This window comes from Artemia sp. Qi Xiang Cuo, chromosome 6 (genome assembly GCF_049724085.1).
Source record: "Artemia sp. Qi Xiang Cuo chromosome 6, ASM4972408v1, whole genome shotgun sequence".
NCBI classification, from domain to species: Eukaryota; Metazoa; Arthropoda; class Branchiopoda; order Anostraca; family Artemiidae; genus Artemia; species Artemia sp. Qi Xiang Cuo.
This window is the reverse complement of record NC_142799.1, coordinates 75,825,922-75,844,556: the sequence shown is the minus strand read 5'-3', so window position 1 is coordinate 75,844,556 and position 18,635 is coordinate 75,825,922. Positions and strand designations below refer to the sequence as shown.

The 18,635-nt window shown below is 37.4% G+C and overlaps 1 protein-coding gene across 1 annotated transcript in view; it reads right to left on the bottom strand.

The window, feature by feature from the left end:
- Positions 1–18,635, bottom strand: part of LOC148951598 (uncharacterized) — a 154,014-nt gene that overhangs the window by 103,080 nt on the left and 32,299 nt on the right. The window contains exons 4-5 of the mRNA XM_089091157.1: positions 18,276–18,498; positions 7,803–8,020 (exon numbers count right to left, since the gene is read on the bottom strand). Of these exons, the coding sequence (XP_088947283.1) occupies positions 7,803–8,020; positions 18,276–18,498 (441 nt within the window). The remainder of the gene's footprint in view (positions 1–7,802; positions 8,021–18,275; positions 18,499–18,635) is intronic.

Below are 18,635 nucleotides of genomic sequence, written 5' to 3'. Positions count from 1 at the left end.
CCAAGGATGACTTCTAAAACTTTCACCCAGTTCATTGGCAACAATGTCGACCACGACATTTGCACTATCGACAGAAGAGGTACTTTCCATGGGATGGGCATGCTAGCTGCTGCCACACAAAGGCTACCCAAATTTCCAATCATAATCCAAAGAGCAGTTGTAAGCCTTGAAGTACACCAGCAGGTTGGACAAGTGTCTTCCTTCTTCTACAACAGAAGGCAACAGGAGAACAGTCTTGTGTACAAACCCATCCCTACCATCACCTTCGACGACAAGATCGAAGGTATTGACCTACTATGGCATGCAAGCTAGATACATGACGCGAAATGAGTCGGATGGAGTGGATTTATGCAAGCAATTCACCATGGGTCACACAAAGGTGCTTCTTCGATTGCTTTTCTGCTTATGATTGACTATAATCCCTCCGATCTTTCTTGTGTATACACAACCTTACGTTTTATCTCCGATAAAGCGCGCTAGCACGGAATGGTACCAGTTATTACTTTCGACCAACCTTTGTACATGAAAGCGGTGAACATAATCAATGCTGAGCCCGCTGATAGTCCTCTCAAGGCAGCAGTTCCAATGATCGGTGGTCTCCATTGCCGTATGAGCTTTCTTGGAGCGATTGGGTACTTGATGAAGGAAACAGGAATAAAAGAAGTGCTCGATTGCCTATATACCGGTAACACCATTAGGCATATCCTTAGCGGTAAGGCTGTTTCAAGAGCCATGAGAAGGCATGAGCTTATAGATTCAGCATTGCAGATAATTCTCATTTGCAAATCGTATGGTTTCGACTGCACAGATGACACATGAGAGTCATCAAGACCCTGCAGTAGCTTCGGCAATATCTATGGCTATACTGAATGAGGAAGTAACCCTTGAAGACGCATCCAACGCAGACGTAGTGTGTCGAATCCAAACGCGAATGATAGAGGTTCAAGACACGATGCAGAACAACAGGACTGCAAAACATCGCTACAGTATTCAGAAATGTTCAGAGTGCTTAAGAAGGCCGTCTAGGCAGAGCGCATCGGAAACTGGGTGAAGCATTCTCAAGCACCCTCTGAGATGCTCCCTTATTTTGTAGCTGCAGGCTACAACCTGTATACAAAGTCAGTGAGAATATTTCTTCAGCAAATGGAAGAGCTGAAAGAAAGTAACCAGAAGCTGTATAAAGACATCGCGGATGGGATGTTTGTCATTCGAAGCAGCGATAGATCTTGGCCTGGGCTCTCTTCCGACTTAGTAATTGAGCAAGTACTGATGAGGCCACTGAAAACAAGCATGGGACTCGCGAGGGGAAATGGAATGAGTGAGACTTAAAGGTTGATCTGGACAATGTTAATGCCAGTGCAAACTGAAATTAATGAGCTTATGCAGTCACTCACCGGCGTTGAGTACGTGTCATTTGACCAGCACGTTTCCGCAAGACCAGCTCGGATAGAAAGAGATAAAAAGGACGCAAAGGACTGCGCAAAAAAGTAGCTTTATTGCGCAGTCCTGTCCGTACGATAACTGCATTCAATTGCGCAATATATCGAATGGTATGACAGCAGCAAGGAATGTCAACACGGATGCAGCAAAGGCGATAGGAAAAGGAATTCTGAAGTCAATGGACGACACCGATGACAATCGCTACATCTTCAAGCACAAAGGCAAAGCGATTACGATGGCCTATTAAGGCAACATTTCCGAAGCTGACGGTGAAGACATAAAAATTGACGCAAGTCTTCTATTCCAATGTCTATCAGCAGCGGCAACTACGGCCGGAGGAGATATGGAAGAAACTCTCAGATTTGTACTCTCAAGCTACCCTACTGCCCTTTTCGAATCGTCAAGCCTGCCATGACAGCCAGATAAAGCGGAGCTAACAAAAACTATTTGGAAATTAGCAAAGGCAGAAACTGCGAACGTCCTACTAAAATAGCCGGAAAAATACGTGATCGATGGCGGATGAAAGCTCCAGCATATTCCGTATAATACAGTAAACAAATTCGAACATATTTACAACAGCTAAGTTTCATTTATGAAGCAAACATATTCAAATGCTTCCGTAGTCGTTTATGGTTACAGTTCCGGCTTGTCTGCCAAAGATGTCATCCAGGTTAGACAAACGAAAGACATCCTGTGTCTAACCGTCGATTTTACACTAAGTATGAAGCTGTAAAGGAAGAAGGAGGACTTCTTGCGGAATCCCAACCATAAGCAGAACATTATTCGAGCTATTGGAAAGAAGCTTGTCCAATCCGGCCTCACTGTCCTTCATGCAGAGAGAAATGCGGACGTTCTGATTGCATTTAAAGGTGTTAATGTGGCCAAGGGAAGGGTAACCACAGTAGTCGGGAATGACACTGATTTATTCATCAATCTCTTCCATCACCTGCCTTCGGAAACCAGGGGTCTCTACTTAAAAAACAGTACCAAGTAAAGAGTGATGTCAACTAAATATTGGCACATCAACTCTACGAAAAGATCACTAGGACAGGTGTTTTACTCTATTCTTGTTGGCCACGCCTTTCTTGATTGCGACAAAACATCCCATTTGTTTGGGATAGGAAAGCAGGCGGTCCTGCCATTCCTGAAAAGCCATGAAGAATTTAGCAATAATTGTGAAGCATTTCTTAATCCGTGCTCTACGAAGGAAGAAGTCCACCAAGCCGGTGAAAATATTTTGCTGTGTTTCTACAAGACTAAGAAAAGGGTTTTTCTAGAAAAACTGAACAGCTCAAAGAAATCAACTTGTGTGAACCCAGAAAGACTTAACTCTCTCGGTTTCGACAACTTTTTTCTTGTAGAGTATTCTATTAGGTAGCGCAATGCCGTTATACTGCGTCAAAACTCGACCCGAAAGATTGGGGTTCACGATTATGTGGTAGCCACGTCACCCCGATCATGACAGATATTGGAGCTGCTCCGCCACATCTACTAAATCTAATTCGTTGGGCTGCACGCGTTCCAACTGTAACAGTTCACGCTGTAGTTGTCAAAAATGGATTGCCTTGCACACTTGCTTGCAAAGACTGCCAAGAGATTGTGTGTTCCGATAAAGATGTTTTTGTCGATAACGATGGAGAAAACGATGTTTGGAATAAATTCTTGATCTTATCCTTTTTAGTTGAATCAAAACCGTAAATATCTTTTGCTGTGATTACCGAAGTTAACTGATTTGTTTCATTTTTTACATTTAATTTTGTCTTATGTTTCTATTGTATAATCGAAGTAAATCTGCCCACGCAATGCAAAGGCCTGATGCATTGTTTCCCCTGCGGTGAAAACACTGTAGAAAAGCAAGATACAAATCTAATACCATGTTTTTTTGAAATCATCGAGTCAAAAAACCTTGGGGGCAACAGTTTGACCTGCCATATAGCACAACTCTCGAGGATACTGTTTTCCCCTCCCCCTCCCCCGCTAAACGGGGGAAATCGAACCAAGTCCAGCGATAAAACAACAACTGTCTTTTTTCGATTTCTCCGCGTAGAAAAAGAGCAGACGTGAAATTCGAGCGCACAATAAATCTTCCCCTGAATTTTTACGATTTCCCCCCATTCTCCCTGTCTTTTACCCTGTTCCCCGAAGGGGATTTTTGGGGACTTTTAATATGTTGTACAGAATTTTGTTCTCTACAAGACGGTGTAAAAATCTTTTATATTGCAATTTTGTCCCAGAGTTTCGTAGATTTACTGGACTATTTGTGAGTCAGGGATTTGTGATTCGAAAAAAATTCGAACTTTAGCATAAAAAGCAAAGTATTGACTAGGTGGCGAACCCCTCATATACGTAATCATTTCTGTTCGTTTGAAATTTTAATGTTACTCCTTACTTTCAGTTGAAAAAACTTGTGTTTTCATTTAATTTCTGATCATTTTTAGATAATGCGTGAAAATCCGCGCCATGACGCAGTAGGTTTTAGACTTTTACAGTGATAGAAGGAGGCGATACCCAAACTCTTGATTGTAGTGATTTTTTTTCGTTTCAAATTTGATTTGCATATTCAAATAAAGTTTTACTCGTTTTAAGATTTATTCATTTATTAACATTAGTATCTGCTTTTCGCTTGTTTGTATTATTTGTTTATCAGATTTCTGTTCGTCTTAGTGTTCATTTATACTTGTATAACAAAATATTTTTTTTCGAATCACGCTTTATCTGCATGTTAAATTATAGCATTAGTCTGTTTAAGATTTATTTATTCGTTTATATTATTACTTGTTGTATTTTTTTGCTATGATTGTTTATTTAGTTTATGTTCGTTTTGGTTTGATTTATTCTTTAATAGTAATTTCTGGTCGTTTTGAGTTTGAATTTTAACATGTATTTGTATCTTCTGATCATAAGTTTAAAATGGCCTTTACTTTTCTTTGAAAAACTTCTTTTTTGGAAAGTTTTTTTTTTTAATTAATAGTGACAAAGGAAGGTCTCTGAAAGGAGAAAATGCTGAAAAGTTGTGGTTTCTGCATTCAAACTTACCTCAGTTGGATTAGACTTATTAAGCACTGTTTGGACTAGAACTTTATTTGGTTTAATTGTTTTTCTAAATATTTTCTAAATAAATCTGTTTTGCATTATTTGAAATCCACGGTGAATTATTGAGGCTATTCTTCGGTGTATAATAGATCAGGGAGAAACATGTGAGCATGAATACGGCCAGATAATGCAGGGCTTAAACTTTAGGTGGGGTCTTTTCCGGAGGGGAATTCATCGGCAAGTTATATGGGTATCGCATTGGTACGCTCCCTTTTTAATATTCGAAAATGGTTGGAGGGCAACTAACCTCCCTCTCACGCCCACCTTTCCCCCAAACACATCCAATCAAAATTTTGAGATAACCATTTTGTTCAACGTAGTTGAAAGTTTCTGAAAATAGACATTTGAGGATGACAACCCCACCAGAGCCCTCAGGGCAAGGGTTGTAAGTATTGCCCTGGGGGTATACAAGGTTTTTATAGAAAGTGTTGTCGTAGAAACTTCAAAAAAGGGCTCATTTGATTGGAAATTGAAATGGCTAGTGCCCTTTCTAATAGTCGAAAGTGATTGGAAGGCAAGTAATGCCCTTTCTATACCCACCATTTATCCAAACACATCCAATCAAAATTTTGAGATAGCCATTTTGTTCAAAGTACTTCAAAGGTCCGGAAATTATATCTTTGAGGATGACACTCCCCCACAGCCCTCAGGTTAAGGGTTATAAGTTATGCTCTGGGGGCATATAAGGTTTTTGTTGAAAACTTTGTCGTTGAAACTTGAAAAATGGCTCATTTCGATTATATATCGGTATCGGACACCAAAAATCCATACCGGTCGGGCCATAAATACAAGCATACATGTCTCTAAAAATTAGAAAAACTTGGGAACTCAATTTTAATGAAAAAGACCTCCGTAAGATTGCATATTATACAGCTATGTAGTTTTACGCTTAGCGGGCGCCGAGTTTGAAAATAAGGAGCATGTGCGAAAAATAAGCAAAATATGAACGAAAAAAACAAATCATCACGGAACTCCAGAAACTGCAACTTTTCTAGTATGGCAGAAGACAAACACGGGCAAAATATGTGCTATGGATTAATGTGGATATTATTGATAGTATTTAATATTAAACACTTCAAATTATTAGTTAAGTGACTTACCTCCAAAGGTACATTTTTAGAAAGACCAAGTAGACGACCCTAGTCTGTTATAATTATCCTTTTAGTTGACTATTGACATATCAAAAGAATCCTTATTTTCTTGTGATTCCGACACTATCACTTTTATTAATTAGATGTTTACACATTCCCACTAGCCTATATTTGTTCAATACCCCTATTGAACCTAACAATTGTACCACCTTATTGACTGAACTGCTCGACAATCATATGCAGATGAACAGCGTATTACAACCGTTTGGATGTATTTCTTTGTAAACAAAAAAAGTTTCCGCGTGTTTCCTTTTTTAGTGTGACAACACTAAAAAATTTTACACAATGAAATAATCTTAATAAACACATGACATATTCAAGTGTAACAAAGACAGGCTGAAATTCCCCTTTGACTAGCCTAATTCTGCTAGCAGTAGATACAAGATAAACAATCAGACTACCCCATGGAGGATAGAGATGCACTATTACGTAATGGGAAAATCAACACAGGTTTGTAAATAATTTATTTGCAGGTTTCAGCAATATATTTGAATTTTTAAGAGCAAAAAACATTATCGAGTTTACCAAATTAGTTTCCGCATATTGTTTTTGACAGTTCGGTTTGAAAACACTGGTGAAACTTTTTGTGCACGAAAACCGACCTTAAATATTTTATAACGACCGAAAGAAATCGTAGAAAACCTCGGTTTTCAGGTATGAATAGACCAAAGATGAAGTTAAGGAGACAAAAAAAAGAAAAAAAAAAAAAAACCATATATAAAAAAAAAAAAAAAAATAATTTTGATGTCCTTGGCACTTCAAAATAATTTTAAGATTTAAGAGACAAAACAGCCATACAAATAGAAACACGTTCCCTGCAGAAACCGATAAATTGGGTTTGAGTATGTGGAACCTACCACAGTTAGACAGTTTCGACGGTTTTACTAGATCCACGACAAAAATTTACCTATCTAATATGAAAATACCAAATATTTTACTATTTGTGCGTAATTTTTATGCAAGCCAGTAACTTTTACCTTTTATTTTTCCGTTGTGTCCTGTTTGTCCGTTAGTAAATCCGATAAGCCTTTTCCGCCCCAAGTAAATTTTTTTTCATTGACATAAGTGGTTCTACTTGTCCTTAATAATATCATTTATTCAAAAAGTCGAAAAAGAAGAATTTTCATGTCTAAACCACACTTAAAATGCCCTCGTGTCAAGCTTGGCTCAAATCACTGACACAATTACCAACAAGCTGTGGATAGATGCTGTCCCATCAAAATTTGATTTTGAGTGGAAACTACCTTGGTTAGGCAGCTAATGATAGTTCTATCGGATCCGTGACAAGAGTTATCCACCCTTAGTTGAATATGCTTGTCCGGTTTGGCACTTTGCCCTTACCCAGGATGAAACTGATAAAATAGAACGAGTTCAGAAGAGATCACTGCAAATCATTTATGGCAGTTCCCCTCCACCTTACTCCTTTTACCTCAAGGAATTTAAACTTGAATCCCTTTCTTCCCGCCGAGAAGAATTATGCCAAAGATTTGGCTCCTCCCTCCTTCAACATCCCATATACAGATCCGTCCTTCCCCCACCTTTTATCCTTCTAAGATCCTGGTCCCCTAGAGAAGTGACTGAGAAGGTTCTGAAACTGACCTCAGTCTAGTGTAACACCATGCGCTACAGTAAAAGCTTTGTGCCAAGCTTTGTGAAATATTTCAATGATCTCTAGTGTTTCATTGTTTAGTTTATTTTATCCTGACGAAGTTTTATCAGACAAGTTTATTCTCAATCGCAAGTGTTTTTATCCTTTAGTTTATTTATCCTGACAAAGTTTTATCAGACAACATTATTTTGCTGATTATGACTAAGAGACATCATACTTGATCTTTGCCCACGAGAGCTATGTCTTGTTTTTGAATTAAAATGAATTTGAATTTAGTTACCTATCTAACATGAAAATGCCAAATATTTTACTATTCGCTTTTAAGTTTTTATATAAGCCGGTAACCTTTACCTTTTACTTTTCCGTTATGTCCTATTTGTCCGTTAGTACATTCGATAAATTTTTTCCTCCCTCAATAAATTGTTTTTCGTCAAGATAAGTGGTAGGCTATCTACTTGTCCTCGACAATGTCATTTATGCAAAAAGTCAAAAAAGAAGAATTTTCATACCTTAGCTACATTCAGAGTTCCCTCATGTTCAGCTTGGTTCAATTCCTTGACACAATTACCGACAAACTCTGGATAGAAGCTGTCCCGACTAAGTATCTTCATTAAAGACTTCATAAAAGTTATGAAACTTTTACAATCATCTTTGTCAAGGTCACAAGATGCAGCTCTATTCAGAAGCTTATATAATATCATCAATTCTTCTTTTGAGGGCTTCACACCTGAAACGAAAACAAATCTTATAGCCATACAACTCCTAAAAATTTATTTCCAAATACGACTTATTTTTCAGTTTGTTTTTTTTTTCAGCTTATTTTTCGACTTATTTTTGGCAACGATCTTCATGTAACAATTTAAGGCAGATACCTTTGACCCATCTCAAAACTCATCGTAAAGAGTTTCTAATCAAGTGCAAGTTAAGACATGTAAATCTAAATTTTGAGTCAGTCATGTCTTGGAAAATTCATTTCATTTCATGTCTTGAAAAATTCATGTCAGTGAATACTGTGAACTGAGTACACTTTTTCGTGGTTTTTGGCATGTCTTTTTTATTTTTTATTTTTTTTTTAATAGAGAGCTGAAACTTTCAGGAAATATGCAACTAAGTTTCTAGAGAAAATAATAGCATAAAATTATTCATGAAAATACTTCTTTGTAAAATAGACTTTACCCCCTTTTTCTCTATTGGGATGAAAAGGGATTGAACCGGTTTTTCTAGCATTTCTAAGGACTAAAATATGCTAACCAGAGCTTACAGTTCTAAAATTAATAAGAATCTTAGTTCGCTATCTAAAAAGTAATTATATTTTCAAAAAAAAAAATGTATTTCCTTTGACAAGAAAAGTTACGTGTATAAAATAATATCTATCTGATTAGAATAACAATATTTTTGATTATTTTTAAAGGTTATGTGGATTGGAAAACCATTTTGATTTTTTTTTTTCAATAAATTCAGTTTGATACTCAAGGTGCGTTCAATAGAGCGCAGTGGTGAGATTGCAAGACAATTTTGACTTTTTTTTCCAAGAAAATCAGTTTGATACTAGACTTTGAGTATCAATTTTGATACTGAGACCAATTTTTGACAAGAAATTCAGGTTTATACTCAAACTACCTTCAAAAGAACACAATATTTACGCTCATTTAGTAAATTATTACAATTAGCTCTGTTTAACATGGAATTAGAAGATCTTATTTGGAATAATTTGCAAATGTCTTAGCACTAATGTACTACAACAACAACCACTAGTAACAACTCAATGCAGCACCAAGCCGTCTAAGGAAAACGTAACTGCGCACGCTCCTCCTCCATACTAATATATTTTCAGATTACAATTCAATAGTAAATTTCCTTGACCCGTCTCAATATCCATCTTAAGGAGTTTCTAACCAAGTAAGTTAAGATACGTAAATTTAAATTTCAGTAATCCTAACAAACTCATGTCAATGAATACTGCGAACTGAGTAGACTTTGTACCATTATTCAAGGTTTTAAGCATGTCATTTTTTAAATTTTGGACAGGAACAGCTGAAACTTTCAAGAAATGTACTAAATTTCTAGAGATCATTTGATGAAGACAAAATTTAACTTTGTTTCCTTTTTTGGTCCTACGTCTCAAGGCCGTACCCAGAGGGGGGGGTGGGGTTGAACCTCCCCCGAAATTTTTTTTTGACTCGTAAAAACGTAAAAAAAATGGTTATAAAAAAAATTTTTTATGCGTTTTTGTGGTTTTTTGTGTACCCCCCCCCCCCGAAAAAAAATCTATGAGTAAAACCCCTCCGAAAAAAATCCTGGGTACGGTGTTACAATGTTTCCTCAAGAGTTGGGGAGACATTGCACAAGATCATTTTGCAAGCAAAAACATGTGAAAACAGGGAATGCTTTGGTTCACAAGGACTGAAACCTATAACCTCATCAAAACAGATCATAGTTGCAACGATAGCTGCAACCTAGTAGAGAACAAACCACGGGCCATAGCAGCCAGAAAATGGTACTTTTCTGTTATAGTGACCCGCTCAAGAATTACGCAGCGTAAAACTCGAGAACAAACCTAGAATCGGTTTTTCATCTATCTGTATTAAGAGACAATTAGCTTACGCTCCGTGAAAAACAAGTGGCGGGTGACAGAATACATTAGACTCATACTATTTGGGCTATATATTTGCACATTAGGGGGGTGGGGTAAAGTATTTGGACAGCATGAAGTTAGAAAACAATTCTTACTTCATAATATGTAGAATAATGGTAGCTAAAACATTTTGCATTCAGACCCGCTATACTTTACTCCCACCCCCGCTAATGTGCAAATATATAGCCCAGATTTGTCTCTAAAGTATTACATTTTCATCATGTTTTGGTATATTTCATTAGGATTAACGTAATCTCACTTCTTGAGTGGGGGTCTTTATAACAGAAAAGTACCCAAAAATTAAAAAACGCGTTAAAACCGACTCGTGATAGGAAATTGACATTTGTAGCTGATTCAGGAATGGTAACTATTATCTCGATTAGTCTTAACAGTAAAATGTTATTTTGCGAACAAATTTATGGGAATGTCGAAAACCGGTCTGAAACCCCCTAAAAAAAGGCGTCGGTTCGAAACAAAAAGTACACCAAAGTGCAATATAAAAAGTAAAGTGCAAATTTTGTTCTGGCCTTTGGAAGGCATAGGGATGTTGCGCCCAACTTATGTTAATTTCTGCTCGTTTTGAGTTTGACTCGGTTATTTATTGCAATTTCTGTTCGTTTTGGGTTTTATTCATTTCTCGATGCTGATTTGTGGTAGTTTCACGCTTGGTAGATTAGTTGATTTTATTTTTGCTCATTTTTTGTTTAATGAAGTTCTTTAATTTTCTTTGAAAAACTTATTTTGTGGAAAAATTTTTTTTTAATTAATTTCTATTCGTTTTATATTGACATAATACTTTAAATCTTTTCGTTTTTTTAAGACTTTATAGTTTGGCCTTCTATTTGTATGCTGGAGAAAAACTTTCAGCAATTTTTAACAACATACACCCTTTTAAAAGTCCGGACACAAATATTACTGTTTAATTTAGTTTCATACCTCCTCTAGTTGACCAGAAATGAAAAACTTGATACCATTCGCAAAAAAATCTGTTTACTTTCTTTGATAGCTTGGATACACTTACGCTATTTTAATTTGGTTAAATTAAAATAGCAGAAGTAGCCCCGAAAGTTTAAGAGCAGAAGTAGCCCCGAAAGTTTGAACATAATACCCTCAGTCGTTCTTGGGATACTGCTGAGATGGCTTATTGGGAATTAGCATTATCACAGTGCATTTTGATTTAATCTCAAGGCAACGTTTAGTTTTTAAAAATATTCGGAAAATGGGAGGGTGGGTGTGAGAGGGGGATTAGTTACCCTCCAATCACTTTCGACTTTTAAAAAGGGCATCAGCCCTTTCTATTTTCTATCGAATCAGCCCTTTTCGAAGTTCCTAAGACAAGTCCTTCGATACGAAGTGCCCTAGTCTAAACAACAACAACAACAACAAATAATACATTATACCCACGTCGATCTTTACTATAAACATGTCAAGCCTTCCAATCACTCTCAACTATTAAAAAGAGCACTAGGCCTTTCGATTCCCAATCGAAAGCCCTTTTTGAAACGACAAAGCTTTCTATAAACACCCTATATGTCCCCAGGGCATAAATTACAACCCTTACCCTAAGGTCTGTTAGGGTGTTGTCATCCTCTAAGACCAAATTTCGAGAACTTTCAACTACGTTAAACAAAATGACTATCTCAAAATTTTGATTGGCTGTGTTTGGGGAAATGGTGGGCGTGAGAGGGGCGGTAACCGATCTCCAATCACCTTTAAATATTAAAAATGGCCCTAGCCATTATAGTTACCAATCAAATGAGTCCTTTTTAAGTTTATATAACACAACTTTCAATTACAACTATTGTATTCCCCACGGACATAATTAAGAGCACCTGCCCTCCTTGCTAGGGGGGGGGGTCATTCACAGATAACTGAGTTCCTGAATTTTCAAAAACGTGTAACAATATGAAGATCTAAACATCTAGTTTGGAAGAGTTTGAAGGAATGGTGGGCGTGAGAGGGGGGTGGTTAATTATCCTCCAATTACTTTCGACTATTATAAAAGGCACTGGCTCTCTCAATTTCCAACTGAATGAGCCCCTTTTGAAGTTTAACGACAACTATCTATAAAAACCTTATATGCCCACAGGGCAGAACTGATAACCTTGGCCCTTGGGGCTCTGGGGGGTTTGTTATCTTTAAATACATAATTTCCAGAACTTCAACTACGTTGAACAAAATAGCAATCTCTAAACTTTGATTGAATGTTTTTGGGGAAATGGTGGGCGTATGAGGGGGGTTAATTACTCTCCACTCACTTTTGACTATTAAAAAGGGCAATTTCAATTTCCAATCAAATGAGCCCTTTTTGAAATTTCTACAACAATTTTCTATATAAACTTTATATGCCCCAAGGGCATAACTTACAACCCTTGCACTGAGGGCTCTGAAGGGGTTATCATACTAAAAGACCTAATTTCAAGGACTTTCAACTACGTTGAACAAAATGGATATCTCAAAATTTTGATTGGATGTGTTCGGGAAAATGGTGGGCGTGAGAGGGGCGTTAGTCGCTCTCCAATCACTTTCAACTATTAAAAAAGGCACTAGACTTTTCAATTTCCAATTGAATGAGCCATATTTAAGTTTTTATGACAACGCTTTCATTAAAAACATTAACTTCCCCCAAGGCATAACAAACACCCCGTGTCCTGAGGGCTGTGGGGGGGGGATGGGTTTTCATCCTTAAGGACCTACTGTCAAAAAATTTCAACTCCGTTGAATAAAATGGCTATCTAAAAATTTTTGACTGGATTTGTTTGGAGAAAAGACGGGCGGGAGGGGGTGGTTAGTTGCCCTCAAATCACTTTCGACTATTAAAAAGAGACATAGCCCTTTGAATTTACAATCGAATGAGCCCTTTTTCAAGGTCCCACGACAAAGATTTCAATTAAAACCTTATATGCCCCCAGGGCATAACTTATAACCCTTGCCCTGAAGACTGTGGGGGAGTATCCTGCTCAAAGGTATAATTTCCTGAACTTTGAACTGCGTGGAACAAAAGGGCTATCTCAAAATTATTATTGGATGCGTTTGGGGAAATGGTGGGCGAGGAATGGGTGTTAGTTGCTATCCAATTACTTTCGATTATTAAAAAGGGCACTAGCCATTTCAGTTTTCAATCGAATGAGCCCTTTTTGAAGTTTCTACGACAACGCGTTGTATAAAACCTTATATACCCCCTGGGCATAATTTACAACCCTTATCCTGAGGGCTGTCGGAGGGTTCGCATCCTCAAAGCCCTAATTTCCGGAACTTAAAACTACGTTGAATAAAATGGCTATCTCAGAGTTTTGATTAGATGTGTATGGGGTAAAGGTGGGCATGAGCGGGGGGTTGGTTTCCATCCATTCACTTTCGGATATTAAAAAGGGCATTAGTCCTTTGAATCTCCAAATCGAATGAGCCTTTCTTGAAGTTTCTACGACAACGCCTTCTATAAAAACCTTATATGCACCCAGGGCATAACTTACAACCCTTGCCCTGAGGGCTGTGGGGGACTGTCCACCTCAAATACATAATTTCTATCTGGAAATCAACTAAGCTTAACAAAATGACTATCTCAAAACTTTGATTGGTTGTGTTTCGGGAAATGGGGGGCGAGGAAGGGATGTTAGTCTCCTTCCAAACACTTTTAAATATTAAAAATGGCACAAGCCACTCCCATTTCAAATTGAATGAGCGCTTTTCGAAGTTTCTATGACAATTTCTTCGATACGAACTGCCCTGCTCTAAAGGAAAAAATTAATAAATAATACATTGTGCCAACATCGTTCTTATATGCCCCCAGGGCATAACTTAAAATCCTTGCCCTAAGGGTTGTGGGAGAGTGTCCACCTCAAAAACATATTTTCTATCTGGATATCAACTACGCTGAACAAAAGGGCCATCTAAAAAATTTGAAATATATAAGTTTCATCAAGTTTAGTTCTACCCATCAAAAGTTACGCGCCTGAGAAAATTTGGCTGATTTCGAAAAAAGGAGGAAAGACCCCTAAAAGCTATAGAACCTTAATGAAAATCACACCATCAGATTCAGCGTATTAGAGAACCCTGTTGTAGAGGTTTCAAGGTCCTATCGGCAAAATTGTGGAATTTTGTATTTTTTTTTTTGCCAGAAGAAAGCTCACAGATGCGTGTTTATTAGTTGTTTTTTTTTTTTTAAGGGGTGATCGTATCGACCCAGTGGTCCTAGAATCTCATGGGAGGGCTCAATCAAACGGAAATTAAAAGTTCCAGTGCCCTTTCTAAGGGATCAAAAAAATGGAGGGCAACTAGGCCCCCTCCCACGCTCATTTTTTCCCAAAGTCTCCCGATCAAAATTTTGAGATAGCCATTTTGTTCAGCATGGTCGAAAATATGATAAATATGTCTTTTAGGATGACTTAATCCCCCAAAGTCCCCAGAGGGAGGGCTGAAAGTTATGAACTCTACCCAATTTTTACATACAGTATTGGTTATTGGGAAGTATACAGATGTTTTCAAGGGGGATTTGTTTCTGGTAGTGGGGGGAGGGGTCGGGGGTTATGTGGGAGGATCTTTCCATGGAGTAAGTTCTCATGGGGGAAGGGTCATTGCTATGAAGGGGGCGCCGGATTTCCCAGCATAATTAAAAAAAAATTAAATAAAAAATAAACAAGGTTTTCAACTGAAAGTAAGGAGCAACATCAAAACTTAAAACGAACAGAAATTATTAAGTATATGATTGGGTTCGCTCCCTAGTCAATACCTCGCTCTTTAAGCCAAAGATTGTTTAGTACTTTTATAAGAGCTATTTATTCTAATTAACAGCCTTTGTGATTAAGGGGTCATTTTTAAAGAATTGGAACAAAATAGCTTAAGGAGCGAGGTATTGACTAGGGGGCGAACCCCCTAATATACATATTAAAAATATATGGATATAGAAGTTCGTTACGTGAGTTAATTCGTAAGCAACGTATATTTATTACTAATAAAAATGTTCGTAAATAAAATTAAACAACTTTCGAGAAAGCCATCTAACAGTATAAAAGTAAAATTCATATGCAAATTTGGTTCTAATTCTTCATGTACGGTGAGCCAAAATCAAAACCTCCATTAATTGATAAATAAACGAACAGAAATTATTCCGTATATAAAGGGGGTTGCCCCCTCCTCAACACCTCGCTCTTTACACTAAAGTTTTTTAATAGTTCGTACTTAAAAAAAAGCGTCTTGTTGTTCTAATTAAACGGCTCTTATGTTTCAGGAGTCATTCTTAAAGAATTGGGACAAAATTCAAACTTCAGCGTAAAGTTTGTGGCGTTAAGGAGGAGGCAAACCCATTTATACGTACAATTATTTCTGTTCGTTTTAAGTGTTGATGGTGCGCCTTACTGCCTGTTGAAAAATCTTGTTTTTTGTTTATTTAATGTCTGATCATTTTTTAAATAATTCCAGGAAATCTGGCTACTCCTCCACGGAGAAACCCTCTCCCCACGGAAATATTCTCTAGACCCAACCCCGGTAAAAATTTACACCGGGTGGTTACTCTTAACCACTCAGCACGTAAAATTGAGACGGAAAAGAGAAAGCAAGACATAAAAAAAATTTGCCTAAGAATTCTGGCAAAATCCCCAAATGTATAATTTCCCCTGACAAGTTTCCTCCCTGGGGAAATTCCCCCGTGGAAAAACCCCCAGCAGTAAAATTTGCCCCCACCCCCACCAGAAAATGTATGCATACATCCCAACAACAAATACTATGTGCAAACAATCGGCAAATTTCATAACTTAAAGACCTTTCCCCTGGGGCTTGGGGGGGGGGGTCATGTCACAACCAAAGGCATAGATATTGGGCCTTTCAACTATGATGAACAAAATGGCTATCTCAAAATTTTGATCGTCCGATTTAGGGAATACGGCGGGGAAGGGGGCCTAGTTGCTCTCCAGTTTCTTTGGTCACTTAAAAAGGGCACTAGAACTTTTAATTTCCGTTCGAATGAGCCCTCTCCCGATATTCTAGGCCAACGGGTCGATACGATTACCCCTGAAAAAAAAAAACATATCCGTGATCATTCTTCTGGCAAAAAATACAAAATTCCACATTTTTGCAGATAGGAGCTTGAAACATATACAGTAGAGTTCTCTCATATGCTAAATCTGATGGTGTGATTTTCATTAAGATCTTTTTAGAGGTTGACTTTCAGAGGGTGTTTTCCTTGACTTTTAGAGGGTGTTTTTTCCTTTTCCCGAAAATCAGGAAAAATCCTCAGGCTCGTAACCTTTGATGAATAACACTAAACTTAATGAAATGTATATATTTGAAATCAGCACAAAAAGGCGACTCTTTTGATATAGCTATTGGTATTAAAATTCGGTTTTTTAGAGTTTTGGTTACTATTGACCCGTGTCGCTCCTTACTTACAGTTCGTTACCACGAACTGTTTGATTGCATGCAGTCCGTAGGTTCTTGACAAGGTAACAAATCTGATACATGGTTCAGAAGGTACACCCTTCTTTGTCTCATGGCTAGGAGATCAAGTTCCAATTTCAAGATTAGAAATCGGGATTAGAACAAGTTAGAATTAGAATTTCATTTTTAAGGGAAGCAGTGGGGAGAGCATGTCAGAATTTTGTATTCACGGAAAGGCGGGGGGGATTTTTTTCATTTTTCCTCATAAGAGCATACACAGTGTTTTTCCTATTCTATACCTTCGTGCAAATGGCGCTTTATCAAGTTATTAGAATAATTAGAATTATTCTCATATAATTATTACTCACAAGAGAGTATATATTCTTTTAGTCTAAAGGCAGCCAACCATATCTTATTAATGGGCTTGCATGCAGTCAGTAGGTTCTATACAAGGTGAGAAATCTTATAAGTAGTTCAGAAAGTTGTTTCAGGGCTTGGAAATCAAGTTAGAATTTCAGGATTAGATCAAGTGGGAGTTAGAATTTCATTTTTATTTTTTGAAGCAGAGAGGGGGGAATAGAATTTTGTGCTCAGGGAAAGGGGGAAAATATTTTTTCTCTGTTCCTAATAAAAGAGTATACTTATGGTTTTTTTTTATACCTTCGTGTAATTGGCTCTTTATCAAGTTATTAGGATAATTAGAACTATTCCAGGACTGTTGTTGGGTAAAAAATTGTCTAAGCATAAATCAAACCTGAAATAAAACCGAGCTTCTTTTTTTGTATCATCTCTTATTCTGTAATATTCTGTAATCTAATTTTTTTATTCTGTAATCTTATTCTGTAATATTAGTTACAGAAGAAACTACTTGGCTCACGGGCCTTGCCAAGAAACTTGTTACTGTGCAAGTAGCAAGCAACATTTTCAACACTTACAGGACACGTTAAAATCAGATTTTCAAACTACAAAACGAAAATGTTAAAAAAAAAATACAAAAAAAAATATTTATAATGGAAAAAAGTAGTTAGCATCAAATTCATTTTCGTGACCCTCAGAAAGAATTAGTAATCTCATATAATTTCCTTTTTTCTAACACAAAACATAAGATCAGATATCAGAGTCCGATCTCTGATAGGCACTGATTTTATACTAGATTTCTCCATTGTTCCTAATACAGCTTTGCTTGCATCGTCAAGCAAGTGCTTCTAGCTGCTCCGTTGGCAGATTGGTGCAGACGTCCTACAAGGGCGTAATTTTCTATGGAGCAGGGGGCAACTGCCCCTCCCAGACCTCGGTTTGCCCCAACCCTAGACGTGAGGTCCCCCCCCCCCCTAGCTGAAATTTAGTCTTCAAAAATCTTGTCAAAACTAACATAAGCCTGCATAATTCAAGGATCAACAGTAACGGATCAGTTTGTATATATTTACTTTTATAGTACTATAAAGCACCTTCATAGTACTTTTATAGTACCTGTATGGTACCAAATGGCTCATTTTTCAGTTTTTACTCTCATCTTCAGTTGATTTGGGAAAATTAGCTACAGCTTTGTCACCCCATCCCCCCCCCAGGATTTTGATGAAATTACGCCACTGATGACATTGCGATCAATTGGAGAATTGGTGGTCAACTGTCAAAAAGGACCTCGATACCATTGGTGGATTTCGGAAGTTTGGCAGAAAGTGGGTGAGCTACAGGCTCCGGTTTGCTGAAAAGCTGGAGCAGGACCGCGACAAATCGGAGGTATGATTCTTCAAGATGGCAAAGATCTTCGAGCGCGGAGTCTTCTAGATGCCGAGTGAGGTGTTCGCGTTCACGTCTGGTCCCGCAGCAGGTAAAAAGTAACTATAGTAAGTTATACAGCTTTGAATGCTGAAATCAAATTTTCTTCTTTATATACGTAAGATACTATCATTCAGAAACTACTAGCTTTACCAAGAAATTTGGCTTCAAGCAAACACAATGTTTAAATACTTACAGGACACCTCTGAAAATGCAATTTCAAGCGATGACAGCAAAAATGAGCCATACAGGCAGTTGTCTTCAACAAAATCTGTCAGCACTTCATCAAATAAGCGTTTCCTGAAACTTTCAGAAAATCCAACTACTTCAAGATCTATTGTAGAAATGGCCAGCCTGTAAAGCTGATTCCAAAGCTCTCTTAAAGCTGATTTCTTCAACAGTAAAACACTAATATCCTCCTAAAAACAAATACATAAACTTAAAAGAAATAAAAAAATGAGCAAACTAACAATTACATGATAATACTAAAAATAAAGGGCATCATTCCAGGAAGAGAGGAGAAATACCCATGCCTGACTTTTAAGCAATAGTTGTT